The following is a 23,236-nucleotide window of genomic DNA, read 5'->3' as shown; positions in this document are numbered from 1 at the left end:
CATTATAAATGGCTTCCAAAAAGAGACTGATTTGAAAACCTTTGTTGTTCACAACTCGGGAACATTGTCATTTTGTCATCGTTCAATATGTTTTGTCGACCGTTTGATCTGTTGCCCCCCCCCCCGGCCTACACTTTACGTCACCAATCTTTCATTCATTCAACAATTCTGGTTTACAGAGCAAAGTTATCATTTACTCAATGTGACACTGGTCAAAATTCACACTAGCTAACTTAATTGCTACTCACGTAATGATATGTAACAATTCGATATCTATGAGCCATAATTTACAATTAGAAACTGAAATGTCAAAGAACATTGACAAGAGGTTCGATGTAAAGTTAAACAAGCCGTGCATGCGTTGCCCCCCCCCCTCTGGTGCTGCACGTGAGATGACGTCGAAAAAAATAGTGAAGAAATGATGAATGTGAGATGTGTGAAGGGCCAACGTTGCCTTCACAGTTTTTTTTTTACAAGTTTCAGAAAAATCTAACAGATGGGACAAAAGTTATTGTGTAAAAAGTGTCACTTTTTGCAATTTTGGGGCTTTTGAGCTCTTGGGAATGCTGAATCCCAGTGAAAATGGACAAACGGTGCAGTTTCATGTCTTAAGACATGATTTAGTTTATTTTACGAATTTTATTTGAATTCAGCACCATGGAAAACCACTATATAGACATACATATCAAGTTTTTGAGTAATATGAAAAAGAGCTCCAACCAGGATCACCCATACTGAATTTATATTAAAAACAATGGCCTCCACATTTTGGCCAAGTTCCAGGAAAATCTAATGGATGGATCAAACGCTATGGAGCAAAGAGTGTAATTATTGGTCATTTTGGAGCATTTTTTACTTCTTTTGAGCCCTTGGGGATGCTGAATCCCAGTGTAAATGGATAATGGTGCAGTTTCAGGCCTTAAAACATGTATGTTTGAGTTGACCACCATGAAAAAACACTATATAGTCAGTTTTTAGCACTGAAAGTCCCCGGGGACACGAACCAGAATTTTGCCAGGGTCACCCAAACTGCTTTATATTAAGAACAATGGGCTCCACATTTTGGTCACGTTTCAGAAAAATCTAATGGATGGATCAAAAGTTATGGGGCAAAGCATGTTATCTTTTTACCTCTTTTGAGCCCCTGGGGGCGCAACAGGAATTTTTGCAAAAAATTTTTTTTACTGTGCACAGCTATTTAATGAAATACAATTTGTGGCAAAATTTCAGGAAAAAATGATGGACGGTTTTCTGGCAATCATCCAGACTAACGGACACATAGACGCCACTGAAAACATAGGTCCCTCTTCGATAAATTGGGGACCAATAAAAAATTAAAAAAATAAAAACGGTGACCTAAGCTACATCTAGACAAATGAAAATAAACAATGGAATTCCGGGATTTGTAGCGACCTGGATCCATGATGTCAATCGGTCATGGGTCAGACCGAAAACCAGCAAAAGTGCAATAACAAGCTGGCGAGGAAATAATAGGTTAACAGGTCGAAGAGATATCAATAAAAGAGAAGATAAACAAGAGAAGGACAGATGAGGGACACAAATTGACATAGTTTGCGACCACCCCTACCACGAACCCCCCACCACTGTCAATGTTTTAAAGTGTGTATATTAAATATATCGTAAAATAACTAAAATAAACTAAGTCCTTTTAGTTGTGCAAGAGACTCTATAAGTCACTACGTCAGTCTGTCGGTCTGTCCGTAACACTTTTCTTTTTTGGTTAAGATACAAAGGTCTGTTGTTAATAGATGCTGTTCTTTTGGCCAAGATCAAAGTGTAGTATCTGTTCTTACTACATGCTGTACTTATGTTTGTAACTTTGTGATATAAAATGGGGGGGTCACTTTTCTGTATTAATTAATGTAAAATGATCACCCACTTTACAACCAGTCAGTCTCAAAGCCATTCAAGTCATTCTCCAGATCATTCAAGTTGTTTTTGAAGGATTCCAGTTATTTTTTAAGCATTCAAGTCATTCTTAAGGTCATTCAATTCATCCTTAAGTTCATTAAAGTCATTCTAAGTCATTTACTTTTTATTTATTTAAGTCATTTCAGCCCATTTTTCAGTCATTTTAGTTTATCTTTAAGAATTTCATGTCAATCTTACATTCACGCATTCATTCATTACACGAGAGCATGCGACTAATGGCTATTGGCCTTGTTTATAAACAACGTGTCTCGTATTCATTAATAAATGATTTAACTGTCCATTTTAATTGCTAGATGATCACAAGCCAGACATACATGTAACACAAGAATCAAAAGTTAAAAAAGAAAATTTTTTTTTTTTAAACTTACTTTTTTGACTATTTGTTTCAACGGCAGCTGCCTCACCGTCCACATCGTCCAATAAATCGTCGAATTTTAAATCGAATCCTTGTGATACGAACGGAGACTGCGAACCACTATTGTCTTCATTCTCACGCAACAGAGAAGGAGATGTTTTTTCATTGCCTTTCAAACAGGGGGTGAACAGTTCTTCGGAGCTATTTCTCTTTGTCGGGCAAGGTGTGGAATGATATTGAAGGTGGCCAGATACGTTCACCGCCGGCAAGACGAGGCGGAACCCACCAAGGTCTTCTTCTTCTTCTTCTTCAGACGAAATTAAATTCACATCTTCAATCGTTGTGGATCCGTTCTCAGTTCTTGGATGTGATCCTGTTTTAGATTCGTCTTTGTTGTCTTGTACGGAACCTGGACTGCTGGATCCCACATTCGACTGGGGGAATCTTGAAGAGAGAGGTTGGGTATTTTTTAGATCAGGAGTCGGAGGGAACACATCAAAATCGATCCCTAAATCAAAGACAGGTAACTCTTCATCTTCGGCATTTTCATTCGTGTCCCCTTTTGAGGAATTGGTGGAAACTTTGGTATTCACAAATGAAATTATCAGAGAAGATAGTTTTGACGGCACACTGTGACTTTTAACAGAAACCCCGGAACCCATACTTTCGCGAGTATTTATTTCCGACAAAACCTTTGTAGCAGAACTACTACTCAGACCATCATCGACACGGACATTAACGTGGTCAGATTTAGTTCCAAACAGGTCGCACTCATCATCAGAGAACATGTCTGTCGTCAAATCGAAGATGGGGTGATCATCTTCAGAGCAAACTGCTTGCTCGTCTACAATCTTATCAGAATTTATTGAGTCATGAATCGCTGAAGATTTAGGGTTAGGGTTCTCGGCTTCTGGAAGTTTCTTTTTAGATTTTTCGTTAACTGCTTCCGTGGCGTCATTTAGGGGTGAGGAAACATCCACAAACAAATCTCCACAACTATCGACCAATTTTGAATTTTCTTTAGTGGAGATATCCTTATAAGACATTTGATTCTTGTTTCGGTATTCCACACCAAAAGGTGCCGACCGAACCTCCTTGTTACTTGTTTCCTCTAAACTTTGGAACTTAGCCGATCTGGGAGAACTGATGTCTGCAAACGGAAGATTTTGCTTATACGGACTCAGATATGGTGAAGACGGAGTCGATACGACACAGTTTTTTCTCGGCGATGGTGCGTTTAAAGCAGCTGATAGACCCCCTCCATTCTTCTCTCTTTTATCTGACTTTAAACGCTGTTCTTCCAATTTTGAAGCATCGGCTTCTTTGCATACAAGTTTCTCTTTATGCCAATCAAAATTTAATGAAAAGCTTTCCGACGACGGACAGTTTTGTGGAGGTGATATCGAAATCAAGGGTACATTTGAAGAAACAGACTGACCTACTGCACCTCTTTCTCTTTCGGGAGATCTTAGACTTCTAGACTTCTTGCATTCTTCGGTATCAGCGTTCTCAGAAGAGAGTTTTCGCTTACGCTTATTTATAATTGGTAAAGACCTGTCCAAAATCTCACTGTCGTCCGCTGTCAGGTATAATTTTTTAGGGCTGAGATGCAAGAATTCTTCTAACTCGTTATTTCTAGTAACAGAATCAGAGGATGGTTCCGCAGGAGATATTGGTTGCAGATGCAACTGTGTTGATATCGCCTCCTTCTCAACGATCCCCAAAGAACTTGACAAAACTTGTGCATCATTTTCGATGATACAACTTGAAGAGCACTCCGCAGGAGACATAGTTCGGATCTGCGTATGCATAGATCTCGCTTCGTTTTCTACCAGTCTTAAAGAACTCAACAAAATTCCTGCAGGTTTGATTCTTTCGGTAAATTCTTTATCCCACGCGTCAACAAGGGAACTTAAATCTGGAGGAATTCTCTGCTGGTCTTGAATTTCCAAATTATCAAGCATTTCCGAGATTTTCTCCGAAGACGGTGCTGCCGGAACTAAACTGGTTTCCGCAGGATTGTTCTTCGAGACGCCAGAGTCTTCACGTTCATTAAAATTCAATCCTTTAGAAGACTTTGATGGTTCTTGCTTTGATTGGCTTAACTGGGATTTAAACAGAAACTTGATAGTACCATTACCATCCAAATTACCACCAGTTTCTCGTTCATCTATGAAATCTGACGCGTTATCATCGTCGTCGTCGTCAGGAATGATAAGAAATGGTTCTTCCTTTTTATTTTGCGTTTTTTTCTTCTTTGTGGTTTTTTTTTCAACAGATTTTTTCTTTTTGCCAGTTTTCGAGCGACTCTTTTCTTTTTTGTTGTTCGCTTCTGGTGCTACCTTCAGTGGTGGGCAGACGTCTTTCTGTGATAACAGATCTGGGAGTTCATCGTCGTCACTCAGCCGCATGTAGGTCGGTGGACTGGTCCTTCCGAGGTTGTTTTCTGCATCGGAATTTTCTACCACAGTCTGAAATTAAAATGGCATTTTTGATGGGTACTTCTTTAGTTTAATCAAGACATTAAAAAATGAAAATATTGAAAAAAAATTAAATTGTACATACTCATAATGGAACAAAAGTTTTCATAAAAAAAAAATCAATTTGATTAAGTATTTTTTTTTTACAGAGGAAAATCAAAGTTTAATGACATTAGGAATTTTTTGATAGGTAATAGTTTAGTTTAATCAAGACATTAAAAAATATACATATTGAAAAAAATTTATATTGGACGTACCTGTTATTTAAATTAAGTTTAAATAAAAATAATTTCACTTAATTTGATCAAAATATTGAAAAAAAAAATTATATTGGAGGTACCCGTTATGGAATAAAGTTTTCAATACAAAAAAAAAATCAATTTGATTAAGTATTTTTTTTTTTACAGAGGAAAATCAAAGTTTAATAAGTATTATGACATTAGGAATTTTTTAAAAATTGTTTGCGACAATTCTGATTTAAATTTAAATGATTAGATGTGAAAGAATTTTGCGTTTTTGTTCAGAATTTCCCTGATATACAAGGTGGAACGATAAAATTGTCGCGCTACAGGAAAGCAACACTACAGCTTTATTTTAAAACTTTTATTGAAAAAAATCAATTCAGGTAACTTGATTATGTAGTAGATAGTAGAGCTGACATCTATTCAATGTAACCTCCTTCAGCCTCTATATGGGTCCAGAACTGGGAGCATGCCTTTTCTACAAGCGCCAGTGGGAGCTCAGCGAATACTCAGCGATCAGGCTCGCTTTGGTGTTGTGGGAGGTCATGTTGGTGATGTTCTCAATCTATGACAAAGTAGTCTAGCGGGTTCAGGTAGGGGGAGAAAAAAAAAGTGTGGGGGGGGGGTTCAGTGAGAAAAGGGAACAAAGTTGTAGCACCCCTTCTGAAGCCAAACCTCGATCTTTTTGGACTTGTGGGCAGGTGCCAAGTCCTGCTGCCACACCCAGGGTCTGCCAGTGGGTACTTGATTACATCAGGGGATCACCACACTTTTCAGTACATCCAGGTACACTTGACTTTCATGTCGACTTCAAAGATGTGAGGTGGCATGATGTGGCCCTCACTTGAAACCACACCAAAGACCATCACCCAGGGCACATCCCATTTTATTTGTGCAATCCAGCGATGTATTTTGAGGGTGTTATCAATAGTTCTGTATTCATAACTTGTAGAGAGCATGAGTTGTACAGTGGCACATCTCCAATCTCGCTCATTGAACATTGTGTCACTTTCAGACATGATATCGCTCTTGGGATTTGTGCACAACTGACCAACTAGTAGATGGCGATGGTCTGCAACAAAAAAAAGAAAACTGGTTTTTATTAAACGGAAATGGAATCATGCCATCTTTTCTAGGGTGACAATCTTATCATTCCACCCTGTATAAAAAAAAGATATACATATATATATATATATATATATATATATATATATATATAAAACTCTGTATAATGTAGGTACTCATGCCGAAACAAAAATATCATATTCCAAAACCATATAAATTGATCAAGTAGTTTTATTTTTATAAAGAAAATCATTTTTAAGCAATTAATGGGAATTCATAGGCTTTACAACATAAATCTCACAAGTTTAAATTATTGTTGAGTTATCTTCCTTTGTTTCTTGACATTCTTTTTTTAAATAGCAGGGGAGACAGTCACTTCTTCTCTATAAAATTTGATTTTCTTATCTATATAAATAAAACAGTAGATGCATGGGTATGCGTGTCTGTGTGTAAATATTTAACCGATAAACTATTAAACTAATGGTCACATAACACCGTAATTAACAGGAAACAGTAATCAAACACCAAGGATGGTTTATAACGAGTAAAATCTTTGTTTGGATGTCGGTAAGTTAAAATGCAAAATGTTTCAATTTGCCGACATATTTCTATTGGAAGAGATGTTGCGAGTTTGTCTCTGATGTATCGTTATTTTCATGGAAAGTGTTCAACTGAGCTTCAATCTACGGTCCCCCCTCGCCAAACTTTCACAAGAAACACTCGTCTAGCTGTACACACTATCAATAATTTCCCCCACTCTTTATCTGTGCCTAAACCTAAACGTAGATTCCATGAACAAAGCTTCTTTCTTAGAACTGCACGCCTGTGGAATTGTCTTCCGTTTTCCTGCTTTACGGCTGACTACAATATGGTTGTGTTCGAATCTTGATGAGCCGTTCTATATAAGTTATCAAATTTACCAAATTTTCATTACTAATGATTACTATATTGTCCAATGTCTACTGTACACTCTTTAACCCTTATTCTTGAGTGGCCTCTTGGTCTTGATAAGTGGTGATGCCTATGTAAAAAAAAAAAAAAAGAAAACATGCGCAAATTAATAGTTTGAAGGTGTGATTTTAAATCTTTCTTATTTATCTGCAGACATCTCAAACAGTAGGGAATGTGTCTGAAGCGCTAAATGTTTTGGTTTCGATTCTAGCTGATGGCACCCAAGACATTTTTTTTTTACTTTTGAAATCAGTACTTTTTTTTTTTTTTTTTTACATGGGGGTCACCACTTATCAAGGCCCGAAGGCCACTCAGGGATAAGGGTTATTGCGTGTACAGTAATCAATGAGATAGTATTGTAGTAATCATTAGTATTGGGGGTTTTGATAGAGTGTCTTACTTAAGGGGGCGGTTTGTCAGGAGTTTGTTTATGTTGGACTTGAAGACGTCCAACTTGTAGTCAGGTGGGAAACAGGCAAGCGGCAGAGAGTTCCACTGGTGTGCAGTTCTAAGAAAGAAGCTTTGCTCATGGAATCTACGTTTGGATTTAGGCACAGATAAAGAGTGGGGAAAATTATTGACAGTAAGTTCAGCCAGACGGGTGTTTCTCGTGAAAGATTGGCGAGGGGGGACGGGGGATTGGAGTTCAGACGAGCACCTGCCATGGAAATAATGATAAAACAAAGACAGGCTCGCAACATCTCTTCTGTGGGAGAGAGGTTGCAGGGAAGAGAAAAGGGCATCCCCATCAAACCACAAAGTCTATTTTGTACTCTGTCAAGGCAGGATAGGCTGTTTTTAGGAGCTCCTGCCCAGATGTGGCAGCAGTATTCCATCCTTGGACGTACTTGGCTTTTATACAGATAGAGAATTGCATTAGTAGTGAGATATCTTCTGGAACGGTAGAAGGATCCCACCATTTTCCCAGCATCCCTGACAACAGATTTGATGTACGTGTTCCATTTCATATCAGGAGTAAAGGTCAAACCCAGAAGCTTGTCAAAACATGGAGCCTCCCCAAGACGAGAGCCATCCATTTCAATTGATGCCAGATGGGGATCAGAGCGTTGATGATGTAAAGATAGAAGCTTGGTTTTGGATGCATTAAAAGTGACCAGCCACCTCTTCCCCCATTGTACTACAGGCTCAAGATCAGAGGAGAGAGAATTAGAGAGAACTTTGTCATTTACGGCCTTTGATGTGTTGCCATAGATGGTCGTGTCATCAGCATAGATGTCAACGAATGATTTAAATATGTGCTTTGGGAGATCATTGATGTAGATTAGGAAGAGAGTTGGGCTCAGGATGGACCCCTGGGGAACTCCAGCATTAATACTGTGGGTCTCTGATTTCTGCCCATCAACCACTACTTTTATGAACCTATCAGAGAGAAATGATTTAATGATTGAGAAAATATTTCCAGTAATACCGTACTTTAGGTTGATTTAACAGCCAGGGTGGGAGTTCTGGGAGATTTTCCTCGTGGATGCTGGTTTGATCTATTGAATTGTCTGTAAGTGGTTTTATTGCTTCTTCCACGGTTTAATTTCATTTGCTATAACCCTTAATAGTTGTAGAGACTTGAAACATGCATGCTCATTGGCTGATAGGAAGGGGTGCGGTGGATACTAGAAAGCTGATTGGCTAACTAAAATCCTCAACATATATAAAAAAGAGAAACAACCACAGAATTCGCGCATAAGCCTGACGAATCCTATCGTGGATGAAACGCCGAATATTTAGTGTAGCTTAATCGCCATATATATTTTATAAATTACTAACTAGCTCTACCTACGTATTGAGCACTTTTGAAGTAAATACTTAAAGTTTACGCATAAATCTATACTTTGGTATATTAATTTTATGTGAGTAAATGAAGTAGATATATATATATCCTCACTGTGATCTCTGAACGTATATACCATTCACTGGACAAAGCGGGGGAAGGCAGAGCGGTAGCTCTAGATATATCTAAGGCTTTTGACAGGGTATGGCATGAGGGTCTCCTCAGTAAAATCAGATCATACGGTATCACTGGTAGAATACTTAACATAATTAAATCCTTCTTAGATAAGAGAAAAATCCAAGTAGTCCTCGACGGTCGCACATCTAAACAATATGATATAAATGCGGGAGTGCCCCAGGGTTCTATCCTTGGACCTCTATTGTTCCTGATATTCATAAATGACCTCCCCGACAACATTGCCTCTGAGATGGGTATATATGCTGATGACACTACACTCTATGGCAGACACGACAGGAAGACGAATGAACACATTTCTAAAGAAATGGCAGAAACACTAGAGGAAGACCTCCAATCTGTAGTGGAATGGGGACAAAAGTGGTTGGTCGCGTTCAATGCTGCCAAGACTAAACTAGTTTCATTCAATAATTACAAGAAACCCTCTCTACCACCCATAGCAATGGCCAGCGACTCTTTATCTGAGAGTCCATCTTTCAAACTCCTTGGCCTAACGTTCACAGGAAACATGAGTTGGAACAATTACATTGAAGGCATTGCCAGGGCCGCTGCAAGAAAGGTAGGCTCTCTCTACCGTGCTAGAAAACTACTAACACCCGAAAGTATCCTGTACCTCTATAAGGCCACCATTCGCCCATGTATGGAGTATTGCTGCCACATCTGGGCTGGTGCATCTGCTACTAGTCTCTCGCTCCTTGACAAGGTTCAAAAGAGAGTCGCAAACCTGATAGGCCCTGAACTGGCATCTAAGCTTCAGCCTCTGTCCCATCGACGAAATGTTGCATCCCTCTGCCTTTTCTACAAGTATTTTAGTGGTGAATGCTCTGACGAACTGCAATCACTTGTGCCCTCACGACGCGAGCACCCTCGACAAACCCGACAGGCTACTAAATCCCACCCCCACACTGTAGAGATCCCTAGATGTAAAAGATCTTTTTACTCCAATAGTTTCTTCCCCAGAACCGCAAGACTCTGGAATTCCATTCCAGGTCCCTGCTTCCCCAACAGTACTGACGTGCAGAAGTTCAAGTGTAACGTGAACCGACATCTTGCTGCCCAAATCCCTACATAGTACCCCAGTAGTTGTTGCCCCTGATAGTAGCCCCCTACACCAAAGTGGCAATTTGCCTTGTTTGGGGTGAAAATGTAAAAAAAAAAAAAAAAAAAAATATATATATATATATATATATATATATATATATATATTTTTTTTTTTTGAAATCCCATCTTTATAAGATATAAAAATCTATAGAACATTAACTGTATAATAATATATTTGAATATTCGAAATCTGCAAGAATTAGAATATCATATTTAAACATACTTTATGACCGGGCTTTACCGGGCGTCCCTGCTAGCTTAGATAAATACTTTTGCAGTTTTAACGAAATAGTTACAATAATATCAGAGTCTTCATTTATGCTGAACATCTACAGAATGCCAACATCAATAGAATATGAATGATTCCCTGTGGAATTTCCACAGGTCCCGCTAGTTTTTTCATTATTCTTTTATATACTAACTTGTGTCCACAGTATTTCCCCATGAACCGAATAGATATAGCATTCAAACATAACTTTCATATTTAAGCATATTTTACAATCGAGTAAGGCCAGGCGCCCCTTGCTAGTTTAAAAATAAAACTACTTGATCAATTTGAAATAACTTTAAAAATGATCAAAGATTTTCAAAACTTACAAAAATCCTTTTTTTTTTCTTTTTTTTACACAGTGATCACCACTTATCAAGGCCCGGAAGCCACTCAGGGATAAGGGTTATTGCAAGTACATTACGTTAGTGCGGAGATTTGATGAAGTGTTTACTTAAGGGGGCGGTTCATTAGGAATTTGTTAACGTTGGACTTGAACACATCCAAGTTGTAGTCCGGTGGGAAGCAGGCAGACGGAACAGAGTTCCACAGGCGTGCAGTGAGAAAAGGCTATAGAATTTCCTAAAATTTACAAAGATTCGAAAAAAAGGGCTAAGGAAATTCTATAATTTGAAAAAACCCAAAATAATTTCAAAAATTTGCATAAATCTTAAACATAAAAAAAAAAAAAAAAAAAAAAAAAACTCCAAAATTTGCAAAAACTGAAAAAGAGGCTAAAAATTTTGCTAAGATTTGCCTGAGCTCAATAATCGCCTAAAAACTTTTTAGTATTTGTGTTGACTTAAAATAATTTCCAGAATTTGCAAGAATTACCAGAAGTTCCATGTTAGCATTTGGAGAGTTCGAATTAGATATAGAAGACGATCTTCCATCCATGGATGTTTCTCTCGGCAATAAATCCAGAATTGTTTTCTTTTTGCCTAAAACAACAAAACAAAATTTTTTTTTTTAAATAAACAAAAATATATATACATACTATTGTCCGTCTGTAGAACAACAATACTGTGGAACTGCTTTCCAGCTGACTATAACATGACTGCTTTCAAGTCTACTGTGAATAAGTTCCTGTTGAGCTGTGCTTTCACTTGATAAAAGAATTTGGAGATCGCACGCGCACATACACAAATTCCAGGTTAGCAGAGAACAAACAAAAACCAGGAACAAAGAGATTCCAGGTCAGACTTTGTACACACATATTGACCTCTGATTGAACAAAGAAAGAAACTGTCAACAAAAGCAGAAAGTCAGACGAACACAGGAAACAGAGACGATAGTGATGCAGAGACAGGTGTGTGATTGTTACATTGTTAGCCCGCCACCCCAACCTTCACCTTCCACCACCCTTGCTCAACGCGTCCGACAGGCAAAATAATAAATATATGCAGTTTTGTCTATGAACCCGTCTCTGTGTTTGATTGCCAAAACCACTAAAACAAGCAGTGTGTATATATTCATCAGCAGCATCTTTGCAGAAATACAACAAACATGCACACACATACGACAGCCGGTGGCCAAAATCCACTGAATGATTTGGAGTGAAGCTGTCAAAACTGATGTCACCAGTGGTGAAAGGTCAAGTACTTGACCCTCACAGCTGCCAAGGTTAGAACACTTGTCAGAAAACAGGTCATATATATATATATATATATATATATATATATAAGCCTGACGAATCCTATAGTGGATGAAACGCAGAATATTCAGTGTAGCTTAATCGCCATATATATTTTATAAATTACTATATATGTATATATATATATATATATATTATATATATACTAAACTACCCGTGACCCATTGGGTCAGTATGTTATATTAGCTATGGAATTCATGTATGAGCATAACACTTGTGACGTAAAGAAAATAGCTTTTTTGTGACATAACAGAAACATTTCTATGAAAGTATATTAAAATGAAAAAAAGAATATAGATAGATTTCTATGAGTCGTTCTGTTTATAATTGTTTATTTTCGAAAAAAAAAAAAAAAAAAAAAACTTACAGCCATTGAATTATAAGTTGCGTTAAAATAACTTAAACGTAATACGGAAATGAACGATGTAAAAAAAAATGCAGAAAGTATTAACAATTGTTTATTTGGATAATTTAAACGCAAAAAAAAAATTAGGCCGCTGAAAACGTACACAGTAAAAAAAAAATATGTTGTCAATAGGTCAAAGTTGATTTATTTGTGAGAAAAATGCGACAGTATAGTTGTAATATAGAATAGTTGCAAAACATCCCTTAATGGGTCAGTATGTTATATTAACTATGGAATTAATGTATGAGCATGACACTTGTGACGTAAAGAAAATATTTTTTGTGACATAACAGAAACATTTCTATGAAAGTATATTAAAATGAAAAAAGAATATATATATAGATTTCTATGAGTCGTTCTGTTTAGAGTAGTAGTAGGAAAAACTAATTCCTCTGGCCTTCGTCAGGTGGTAACCGCGACGGATAGGAACTTCGAATCTCCTAACTGCATTCTCAGCCATCACTGCCATCCGTAGTTGTTGTCGTCTCACCACACTTTGGCCAATTACCTCTGGCATGCTTTGGGTGGGATTGAAACCGCTATCTTCAGACAATGCTCATCTGGAACCATAGAGATTCAACATCTCTATCAACTGCGCCACGGGCCCCGAATGGGCGATCAAGGTTGGATTCTTTGATCTTATAAATCCACGTTTTTTTATTATCTGATCTTCCATAGTCGGGTCCGTACCGATTGGTATATATATTATTACTTAATTGGAATTCATTTTTAAGATGATGATTATATATATTAATTTATTTTTATTTCGGACTACTAGTCTCATCTTTATTAGTTGTTGTTTTTCATCTTTTATTGGATTGTTTATTCACAACGTTTCGGCCAACTAATTCCTCTGGCTTTCGTCAGGTGGTAACCGCGACGGATAGGAACTTCGAATCTCCTAACTGCATTCTCAGCCATCACTGGGAAAGTACATGTCAACCAGTAGTAGTAATAGTAGGATAAGGAAGAGGAGGCATAGTAGTAGTAGGAGGAAGAGGAGGCGTAGTAGTAGTTGTAAAGAGGAGAAGTAATAGTAGTAGCAAGAAGAGGAGGCAGAGTAGTAGTAGTAGTAGGAGGAGAATATTAAACAAGCAAACAACCAAGAACGACAGAGTTTTAGTATAATATATATATATATATATATATATATATATATATATATATATATATTTCATAATCTTTTTAGGGATACAAAACTTAAATATTGCAATTAGGAAGGGAAGACTTTTATGATTCATGATTAAAAGTAAATGTGTATATATATATCAGTCGCGACTCTAGCCTATTATTGCTTGTCGTGCCGCCCCCCCCCCTGCCCTTTGTCAACTTTAGTTCCCAATCCGTGGTTCGTGGACTCAAATAAGTAATCATAGTTGCTATTGCGTGATTCTCCATTGCATAGCACAGATTGACTAACGTACCTTGCATGGTGTTTGTTTTTGTTTTTTTGTGAACAATCAAGATACTATATAATTTGTGGTCTTGTTGATACAGTAGATAAGATATTTTTCCCCTTTCAAAAGTATAGAAGAAAAGAGATATTCATTACTATGAGTAGAAAAATATGTTTATTAGAATAAAGAAATTGATGACAATGAAAACTAACCAGGTTAGCAATAGATACAAAGAATTTGTAAATAAAGTCCGTGGTAAAATTGAATGTAGTGAAGTGACTGAAATATTTCGGCAACTGAAGTAATGTTCTCCAAAAACGGCGATTAAATTTTCCCATAGAATAAAAGGTAATATTGATGAATAAAGTTGGGTTTAAATAGCTGTGAAATGATGGATGCAGCAAGAAAAGTTAAATACAGGGTTTTTATGAAAAGAAATTACAAAGTATTTACGTATCACTACGGAATTCTATGAAGGTTTATTGGATTGACGGGTTTCTTAGTATTAATATAAAATGACTTAAAACCCGTATTTTTCGTAGATTTCTATGATTCAAAATTCACAAAAAAAAAATTCCTCAAAAAAACAAATTCACTCTTATTCAAAACCTGTTCTTTATTAATTAATGAAACAATAACTTCATCACTGATATTTATTTACAATCTGATATACACGCGTGGTTATGTTTACACAGAACTATTCGTGCTACTACATATTGCAACAGTAGTAGTAATCGTTCTTCATCTGTTTATGCGTATGTATGTGTCTAGAGATCTCTCTCTCCCCTCTCTCTCTTTCTCGGTCCCTCATCCTCTTCCTAAAACAGACATCAGCAGGCTCGATCGTGCTAAATATTTTAGGCACTATAAGTGGGCTTCACTTTGCGGGTGATTACAGAAAAATCTGGATTTCTCTAACATTATGATTATTACGAGTAAAGGTTTGGCTTGGCACGAATTACGGACGTTCAACGTCATAGCTGCTGTTATGGAGTTTTCAATGAATCTGGCGGTGGCCGGACAAAGACAACCCGTTCAAAACAGCATCCTTGTATTATTCCCAGATATATTTATGAATTTTTTGCTACTTAGTTATCGAAACTTGAATAGATATGTAATTTAATTGAGATCAGACTAAGTATGTTTGCTTGAAATTAATGGATGATTTTTTAATCCATTTTGAATAACATTAACTGAATTATTCGTCGTGCCAGGCACGAGTGGCACTAGTCCCATCTCCGCCCCTGATATATATAAATATTAAAAGAATATATATATAAATATATATATTCATTTAATCTACTCTCCAAATAGGGGTGAAAAAGGGGAAACATTATTTTAATCGTTTTCTAACTTTTTTTCTTTTTTTCTCCCCGTAACTTGAATAAAATGAAATTTTAATCGCTTTTTCATTCTTTGTTTTTAAAAATTCCCTCGATACAGCTTTGAGAAGCGAGGGTCGAAACCGGTCAGCTAGCTCCCCATTTCTCTTTCGTTTCTCTCTTGTTCCCCCCTTTTTGGAGAGAAGATTAAATGAATATATATATATATCTATTTATATATATACAAATTTACTTTTAATCATGAATCATAAAAGTTTTCCCTTCCTAATTGCAATATATATATATATATATATATATATATATATATATCTATATATATATATATATATATAGATAGATAGATAGATAGATATAGATATATTCCAAAAAGGAAGGCAAGAAGAAGCAGACAGAAGACAGACAGCAGGAGAAAGGAATATTAGACGAGCTGGCTATATAATCCCCCCCCTCTCCTGTCCACCCCCTCCGTCTGTAGCTTGGTGCATGAGAAAAATAATGAATATTTGTATATTTTATAAAAAAGCAAATAACCCAACTACACCACATCTTAAACTGGATCTCATTTAACACCGGGGACAAATATACTAACAATATTTAATCACTAACAAGAAACTAAATTAATAAACTATAAAATAGGAAAATCAAAACTAAAACTAAAATAAAATAAAAATAATTCGCCCGCAACCCTCATGCACCCATCTTTATAGCCAACTAGCATGGGTGCCCGGAGTTGCCCGGGTGTATATGCTGAGCAAAAAAAAAAAAAGGTCAATTTTTTTAGCTTTGACCCCTATTTTTTTTTAATTCAATTTTCACCCCAAACAAGGCACAGTGCCACTTTGAAGCAGGGAGCTACTATCAGGGACTTAATTAGCAGGGCCATTATGAAGAGAGATGAGTAGAAAGATGTTTGTTAACATTACACTTGAACTTCTGCATATCATTGCAGTTGGGAAAGCAGAATCCCGGAAGGGAGTTCCAAAGACCCGCAGTTCTGGGGAAGAAACTATTGGAGTAAAAGGCTTTCTTGCACCTAGGGATCTCTACTGTAAAGGGATGAGACTTAGTAGCTTGTCGGGTTTGTTGGGGCTAGTTACGTCGGGGAGGTACAAGTGTTTGCAGTTCGTCAGAGCATTCACCATTAAAGTATTTGAAGAACAGGCAGAGGGATGCAACATCTCGTCGATGGGACAGAGACTGAAGCCTAGATGACAGTTCAGGACCTATCAGGTTGGCGACTCTCTTTTGAACCCTGTCCAGGAGCGAGAGACAAGCAGCAGATGCACCAGCCCAGATGTGACAACAGTACTCCATACATGGGCGAATGGTGGCCTTATAGAGGTATAGGATACTGTCAGGCGTAAGTAGTTTCCTAGCACGGTAGAGGGAGCCAACCTTCCTTGCAGCAGACTTGGCAATGCTCTCAATGTATCTATTCCAGTTCATATTCCCTGTAAACGTTAGGCCGAGGAGTTTAAAAGAAGTACTTTCAGGCAATGTGTTCTTGGCCATTGCTATACCCTTAAAATTTAACCCTAACCCTAACCCACTCAAATCAAGTTATTAAGTTAGATCCATGTCCAAGGAACCTATATCTAAAATTTCAATTGTTTATACCCAAAATTGGCGGAGGAGTTTTGTAGAGTTCTCAAAGGTCAAATCGTTGAACTTTAACCCCTTAGCAGCCAAATTTCTGGTCAACAACCGATCACATAGATTTTCTCAAATCTCAGTACCCTGTATATCAAATTTCGAGTTTGTAGACTAAAAATTGACAGAGTTATTGCGTAGGGAAATATATAGATACACAGACACGTTCACTTTTATAGATAGATAGATAGATAGATAGATTAAACAAAAATATATATGTATACATAAATATATATGGAAACAATTTTGTGTTTCCTGTAAACTTTTTATGCAAATATTATGCAAGTATAAATCATGTAGAATATCTGCATGAATATAATTACACGTAATAGTTAACTAAAGATGATCATTCCATAAGAAAACAAAAAAAAAAACTAATAGGGAATTAATTAAAATGAATGTTTAAAAGAATATGCAAATCAGCTAGATCGTTTGCTAGTGAATGCAATTTCACGATCCATATATAAGAAAATTGTATTTTCTTTTTAAATAAATAGAAAAGGGGGTTTTTAATATGAATATCAATACACACAAAAGAAAAACGAATTTATAGGCGTATAGATTAATAAAAAATTATATATACGGAAAAGTTGGCGTAAAGAGAGCGACCCAGTCCGGTGTGTAAGCATTACCTCCGAGAATCGAACCTCATCGAAGATTGAGATTTGAATTAATGGAATTGCGGATTATTATTCAAATACGATCGTATTGCCGATTGAACTCAACATTTATTCTTCTTTGGAATTACGATTCAAGGAAAAGATAGACTTTCGCCATCTCAACTTTTTTCTTGGATATCGTGTTTGTGAACTTATGATCCGTGTTTACCCTAACGAACAAAACAACTAAGTTTGGCCTATCTCATGCCAATATCTTTTCTTATCCACAAACTTTTCCACATATTATATCGTAATTGCATGTCGCATACATCTGGCAAACATCCCCAAAGATACGTCTATCTCACTCATTCTTTTTATCGGAGCTTCTTCTTCTTCTTCCTTTTTTTTGTATATAAAAATCTTTATTGAATTTTAAACTTTGATTGAGTGTTTGTTTCGTCATTTATTGCTCTGTTGTTCCATTCCCCTTAATGACATATTTCGCTGGTTGATCCGACATCCGACGATTAACCGAAGATAAGTATGAGACATAGGATATCAAAAAAAATAAATTAATGTGTCTCGATCTGATTGCCAATCAATTCGGTCATCCATTAACCGGGTCGTGACAAAGGAAAAGAAAAAGAAAAGAAAACAACAACAATTGCTCCTGATGACAATCGGATGCACCGATAGAAAGCGGTTGAAAAGAATCATGGCTGCACAACAAGTTTTGGGTGCCATTCTATATAATATGCCTGCTTAAATTAAAAAGACTGCTTGGCAAATAGAAAAGATATCCAGCAAGATCGAAAAAAGGAATAACTCTGTCATGTTCAATCAAACGTGTCTAAATAATGACCTGCTGCCAAAATATACATATCTCTATATAAATAAAATGAACTCATTTTTTCCCGTCTGATTTTGACATTAATAGGATTAAAAATCAAGATATTTCATGCAAATATAATATGCACAAACGGCAGAACAATATCTGAGGTGTGTTATAGGCTTATTATTTCTCAAATTCCTCGATAATCTTAGATTTCTATACTTTTTCTGCTGAGAAGTCACGGCCAAAATCGGTTAAGATCAATGGAAGTGGTAAAATATTTTCTCTCTAATAAATTCCTCCTTTTTTTTTTTTTTTTTTTTTTTCCTAAACAACTGGAATGGACTTTTCTTGGTGGCCGAACTGTTAACGTTGCAGATGTTTTTTTTTTTTTTCACTTTATTTTCCTACTTTTACTCATGACTCCGGGTTTGATCCTTCCTACTTACCTACCATAACATTTTTTAAAACTCCCCCCCCCTCCGTCCCGGAAACAAACACTCGGGCAACGCCGGGTACCCCCGCTAGTATATATATATATTTGTATTCCGAGGTTATTACTTTCCAGGTTAATACAAGAGTGCTCAATACTGAAGTAGAGCAAGATATAATGTTTATTTGTTTTTGCATAACCAATAATATGTTGCTACACAGTCATGAGCATGTTTCAGTCAGCTAGTTACTAGCAACTAGAGACCTCTTCAGATGATACAGCTCATATGAAAGTTTACAATCTTTGCTTTAAACTGCAGAAGTACCAAAAATAAATACTTGGACGTCTATAAAAGCGAACTGATAAGAACAGATACTAGACTTTGATCTTGAACGTATATAAAAGCGAAACTCACGTTTGACAACTTTTTTGCTTTTCTTCTCGTTTTTGATCCTGGCTTTTTCCGACTCGAGATTCTCAAATTGGTTTTTAATTGTGATGTACATCTTGTGGCACTGCGGCACCAGACAGTCTGGCAGCATTCTTGGACTCTCCTGATAATAGCGGAGGGATTTAGTGCCGTTCTGCAATGCTTTGTTGATGCTGTTTTTATTGTACTGGCTCTGTTTGTAGATCTGAAACAAAAAAATATTTTGCTTTTTATTTGTGTTGGGACGATTAATCGGAATATTGGAAATTTGGGGGGGGGGGGGGTATCGGAATTTGTAGATCTGAAATAACAAAACAGAAATTTTGCTTTTTTATTTATGTTGGGACGATTTATCGGAATATTGGAAATTTGGGGGGGGGGGGGCGTATCGGAATTTGTAGATCTGAAATAACAAAACTGGGACGATTAATCGGAATATTGGAAATTTTGGGGGGGGGTATTGGAATCAGTTGGTTGGTCGTTTTTGTTTTACGGCATATCAACCCTTTTCAGGTTATTTAATGCCGAATCCAAAGATTTTGAAGAAAAAATTTTTAATAGAATATATTTGTTGTTTTCAAGTCGGTTTCTATTTAACCCATAGTTGGGACCCTAACAGGTACTACCACTCCGGGTCAGAGTGGACCTGGGAACAATGGTAATTAAGGGGTGGCTCCACACTCCCCAAAGCTCGCAAGGTGGGACCTCACCACTGGATATAGTTTTAAGGTCATATCTAGGACTGCCATTTTTGTAATGAAGGAAGTTGCAGCTGGAATTGTTTAAAAAAAATTGGCATAATAATCATTATGTATAGAATTATATTGAATATTCGTATTTACTGTCTTTTAATTCTGTTTTATTTGATGATACTTTAAAAATTGTCCATCAGTGCAATTTTACTATTATAAATGTTCACTTTTCAGACCTTAAAAATGAAGGCCGAAATTGAATGAGAAATAATTGTACTTTTACAGCATACTGTCTTGTTATATTAGGAGTGATGAACGCATATATTTGTTGTTTTCAAGTCGGATTCTATTTAACCCATAGTTGGGACCCTAACAGGTACTACCACTCCGGGTCAGAGTGGACCTGGGAGCAATGGCAATTAAAGGGTGGCTCCACACTCTCCAAAGCCTGAGTGGGCTGTCAGCATTTGTTGTACAATCCTTGGGAACTGTAGTCAGAAACAGATCTAGAAGTGATGCTTGTTGTTCTTGCTGGTCAGGGAAACGGGTTGGAAACGTAACCATTTGTGATAGGGAGTGAGATATAGCAAAACTATGTGTTGTGCTGCCCGCTGCATCTGTGTAAGTAGAGAATCCAAGCCAGGTGCAGGAAACATGAGTTGGAACAATTATATTGAAAACATTGCCAGGGCCGCTGCGAAAAAGGTATGCTCTCTCTAGCGTGCTAGAAAACTACTGACACCTGCAAGTATCCTGTACCTCTATAAGGCCACCATTCGCCCATGTATGGAGTATTGTTGTCACATTTGGGCTGGTGCATCTGCTGCTAGTCTCTCACTCCTAGAAAAGGTTCAAAAGAGAGTCGCAAACCTGATAAGCCCTGAACTGGCATCTAAGCTTCAGCCTCTGTCCCATCGACGAAACGTTGCATCCCTCTGCCTGTTCTACAAGTATTTTAATGGTGAATGCTCTGACGAACTGCAGACACTTGTGCCCCCACGACATAGACAAACCCGACAGGCAGCTAAATCCCACCCCCACACAGTAGAGATCCTTAGATGTAAAAGATCTTTCTACTCCAGTAGTTTCTTCCCCAGAACCGCTAGACTCTGGAATTCCATTCCAGGTTCCTGCTTCCCTAACTGTACTGACATGCAGAAGTTCAAGTGCAACGTGAACCGACATCTTGCTGCCCAAATCCCAACATAGTGCCCCAGTAGTTGCTGCCCCTGATTGTTCGGGGTGAAAATGCAATAGAAAAAAAAAAAGCTGAGGCCTCACCATCGGATATAGTTTAAGGTCATATACAGGACAATCGGAATCAGTATCGGAAAAATTTGTGCTTATTTTCCGATACCAAAAATAGATTATTTTAATCGTCGTTTTATTTATTGTTTAAAGCAAAACCTTCCACTTCCTTAATCTAATTTATAAAACTGCCTGTCTCCATATTTTCAAACTCTATCTCTACCGAAACTAAAAGTCACAGAGCAGTGCTATGGGCCTCAAATAATTTTCAATGAAAAACCAAAACACGAAATAATAAAATAATGTTAAAAAATACGCATTGTTGAAACAAGAAAAAAATTTTAAAAGAAAACATTCGGGGGGGGGGGGGGGGAGTATAAAAATGCATCTAAAACCAAACTCCTATCCTTACATCATCAACGCTCTGATCCCCATCTGGCATCAATTGTGATGGATGGCTCTCGTCTGGGTGAGGCCCCGTGTTTTGACAAGCTTCTGGGGTTGACCTTTACTCCTGATCTGAAATGGAACACGTACATCAAGTCTGTTGCCTAGGTCGCTGGAAAGATGGTGGGATCTTTCTACCGCTCCAGAAGATGTCTCACTACTGATGCAATTCTCTATCTATATAAAAGCCAAGTACGTCCAAGGATGGAATACTGCTGACATATCTGGGCAGAAGCTGCTAAAAACAGCCTATCCTGCCTTGACAGAGTACAAAATAGACTTCGTGGCTTAGTGGTGGATGCCCTTTTCTCTACCCTGCAACCTCTCTCCCACAGAAGAGACGTTGCGAGCCTATCCTTGTTTTATCGTTATTTCCATGGCAGGTGCTCGTCTGAACTCCAATCTCTGGTCCCCCCTCGCCAATCTTTCACGAAAAACACCCGTCTAGCTGAATCCACTGTGGAAAGTTTTCCCCATTCTTTATCTGTGACCAAATCAAAACGTTGATTCCATGAACAAAGCTTCTTCCTTAGAACTGCACGCCTGTGGAACTCTGTTCCGTCTGCCTGCTTCCCACCTGACTACAACTTGGATGTCTTCAAGTCCAACATAAACAAATTCCTAATGAACCGCCCCCAAAAGTAAACACTTCATCAAATCTCCACACTAACGTACTGTATTTGCAATAACCCTTATCCCTGAGTGGCTTCTGGGCCTTGATATGTGGTGACCACCGTGTAAAAAAAAAAAAAAAGTACCGAGTGGCCACTCGAAACTGAGCGATGCTGTATAGAAGCAATGCATATCATGCTGCGTTGCATCGTGCAAATTTACCTGATCCTCTTTGCCTTCCGTCACCAACATGATGATTCGTCCGTCCCTTTTCCGCCCGGTTCGTCCCATCCTTTGCACAAGCCGGATCGGACTTTTACTCGTGTCGAAACAAATGATGAGGTCGACATCACCGATGTCAAGACCTTCTTCACCAACACAAGTCGACACCAATGTATTGTAGTTACCATCTCGGAAGGCTTTCATTACCTGCCAGAAACAAAAAAAAATTAATGTCATGGGGTTAAATGGTAATAAACGAAGGAACACAGGATTTTTAGGAACGAAACATGTATTCACATATATTACAGGCCAAGTGGGTTGAGCAAATCTATTCCTCAATGGTAGGACATTTGCACATGTGCAGCTTGGTTGCGTGCCAATCTCAGACTGCCAGGCACCGGTACTCGATACCGGAAGTGACGTCATGAGATAGTCCATTAATCCCATAGAGAGGCGTCTCTAACAATTAACATCAAACATAACTGGGTTAGGGTTATGGTTCTTGTCCAGGGTTCATACAGTTCATCAAGTCTTTTTGTCTTTCCAATCTCTCTCTCAAGTGCTCAGAAATTGTTGTATACATTACGTCTAATTCAGAAGCAAGTTCTCGAACAGTTGTGCGTGGACTGCCTTTGATTAAGGCTCTTAATTGATCATTGTCAACATCTCTGGTTCCCCCTCGCCAATCTTTCACAAAAAACACCCGTCTAGCTGAATCCACTGTGAAAAATTTCCCCCACTCTTTATCTGTGCCTAAATCAAAACACGGATTCCATGAACAAAGCTTGCACGCCTGTGGAACTCTGTTCCGTTTGCCTGCTTCCCACCTGACTACAACTTGGATGTCTTCAAGTTCAACATTAACAACTTCCTAA

General features: G+C 37.6%; 1 protein-coding gene across 1 annotated transcript in view; it reads right to left on the bottom strand.

Annotated features, from left to right (window-relative positions):
• Nucleotides 1-23,236, bottom strand: part of LOC145271114 (uncharacterized) — a 149,535-nt gene that overhangs the window by 64,484 nt on the left and 61,815 nt on the right. Inside the window, exons 10-13 of the mRNA XM_080126655.1 lie at nucleotides 22,362-22,568; nucleotides 19,126-19,345; nucleotides 11,231-11,337; nucleotides 2,322-4,779 (exon numbers count right to left, since the gene is read on the bottom strand). Coding sequence (XP_079982781.1) covers nucleotides 2,322-4,779; nucleotides 11,231-11,337; nucleotides 19,126-19,345; nucleotides 22,362-22,568 — 2,992 coding nt within the window. The remainder of the gene's footprint in view (nucleotides 1-2,321; nucleotides 4,780-11,230; nucleotides 11,338-19,125; nucleotides 19,346-22,361; nucleotides 22,569-23,236) is intronic.

The sequence above is a fragment of the Euprymna scolopes genome, chromosome 46, assembly GCF_053919585.1.
Source record: "Euprymna scolopes isolate OS-2025 chromosome 46, ASM5391958v1, whole genome shotgun sequence".
In the NCBI taxonomy this organism is placed as follows: Eukaryota; Metazoa; Mollusca; class Cephalopoda; order Sepiida; family Sepiolidae; genus Euprymna; species Euprymna scolopes.
The sequence above is the reverse complement of the archived record's forward strand: the minus strand, read 5'-3'. Positions and strand labels throughout refer to the sequence as shown.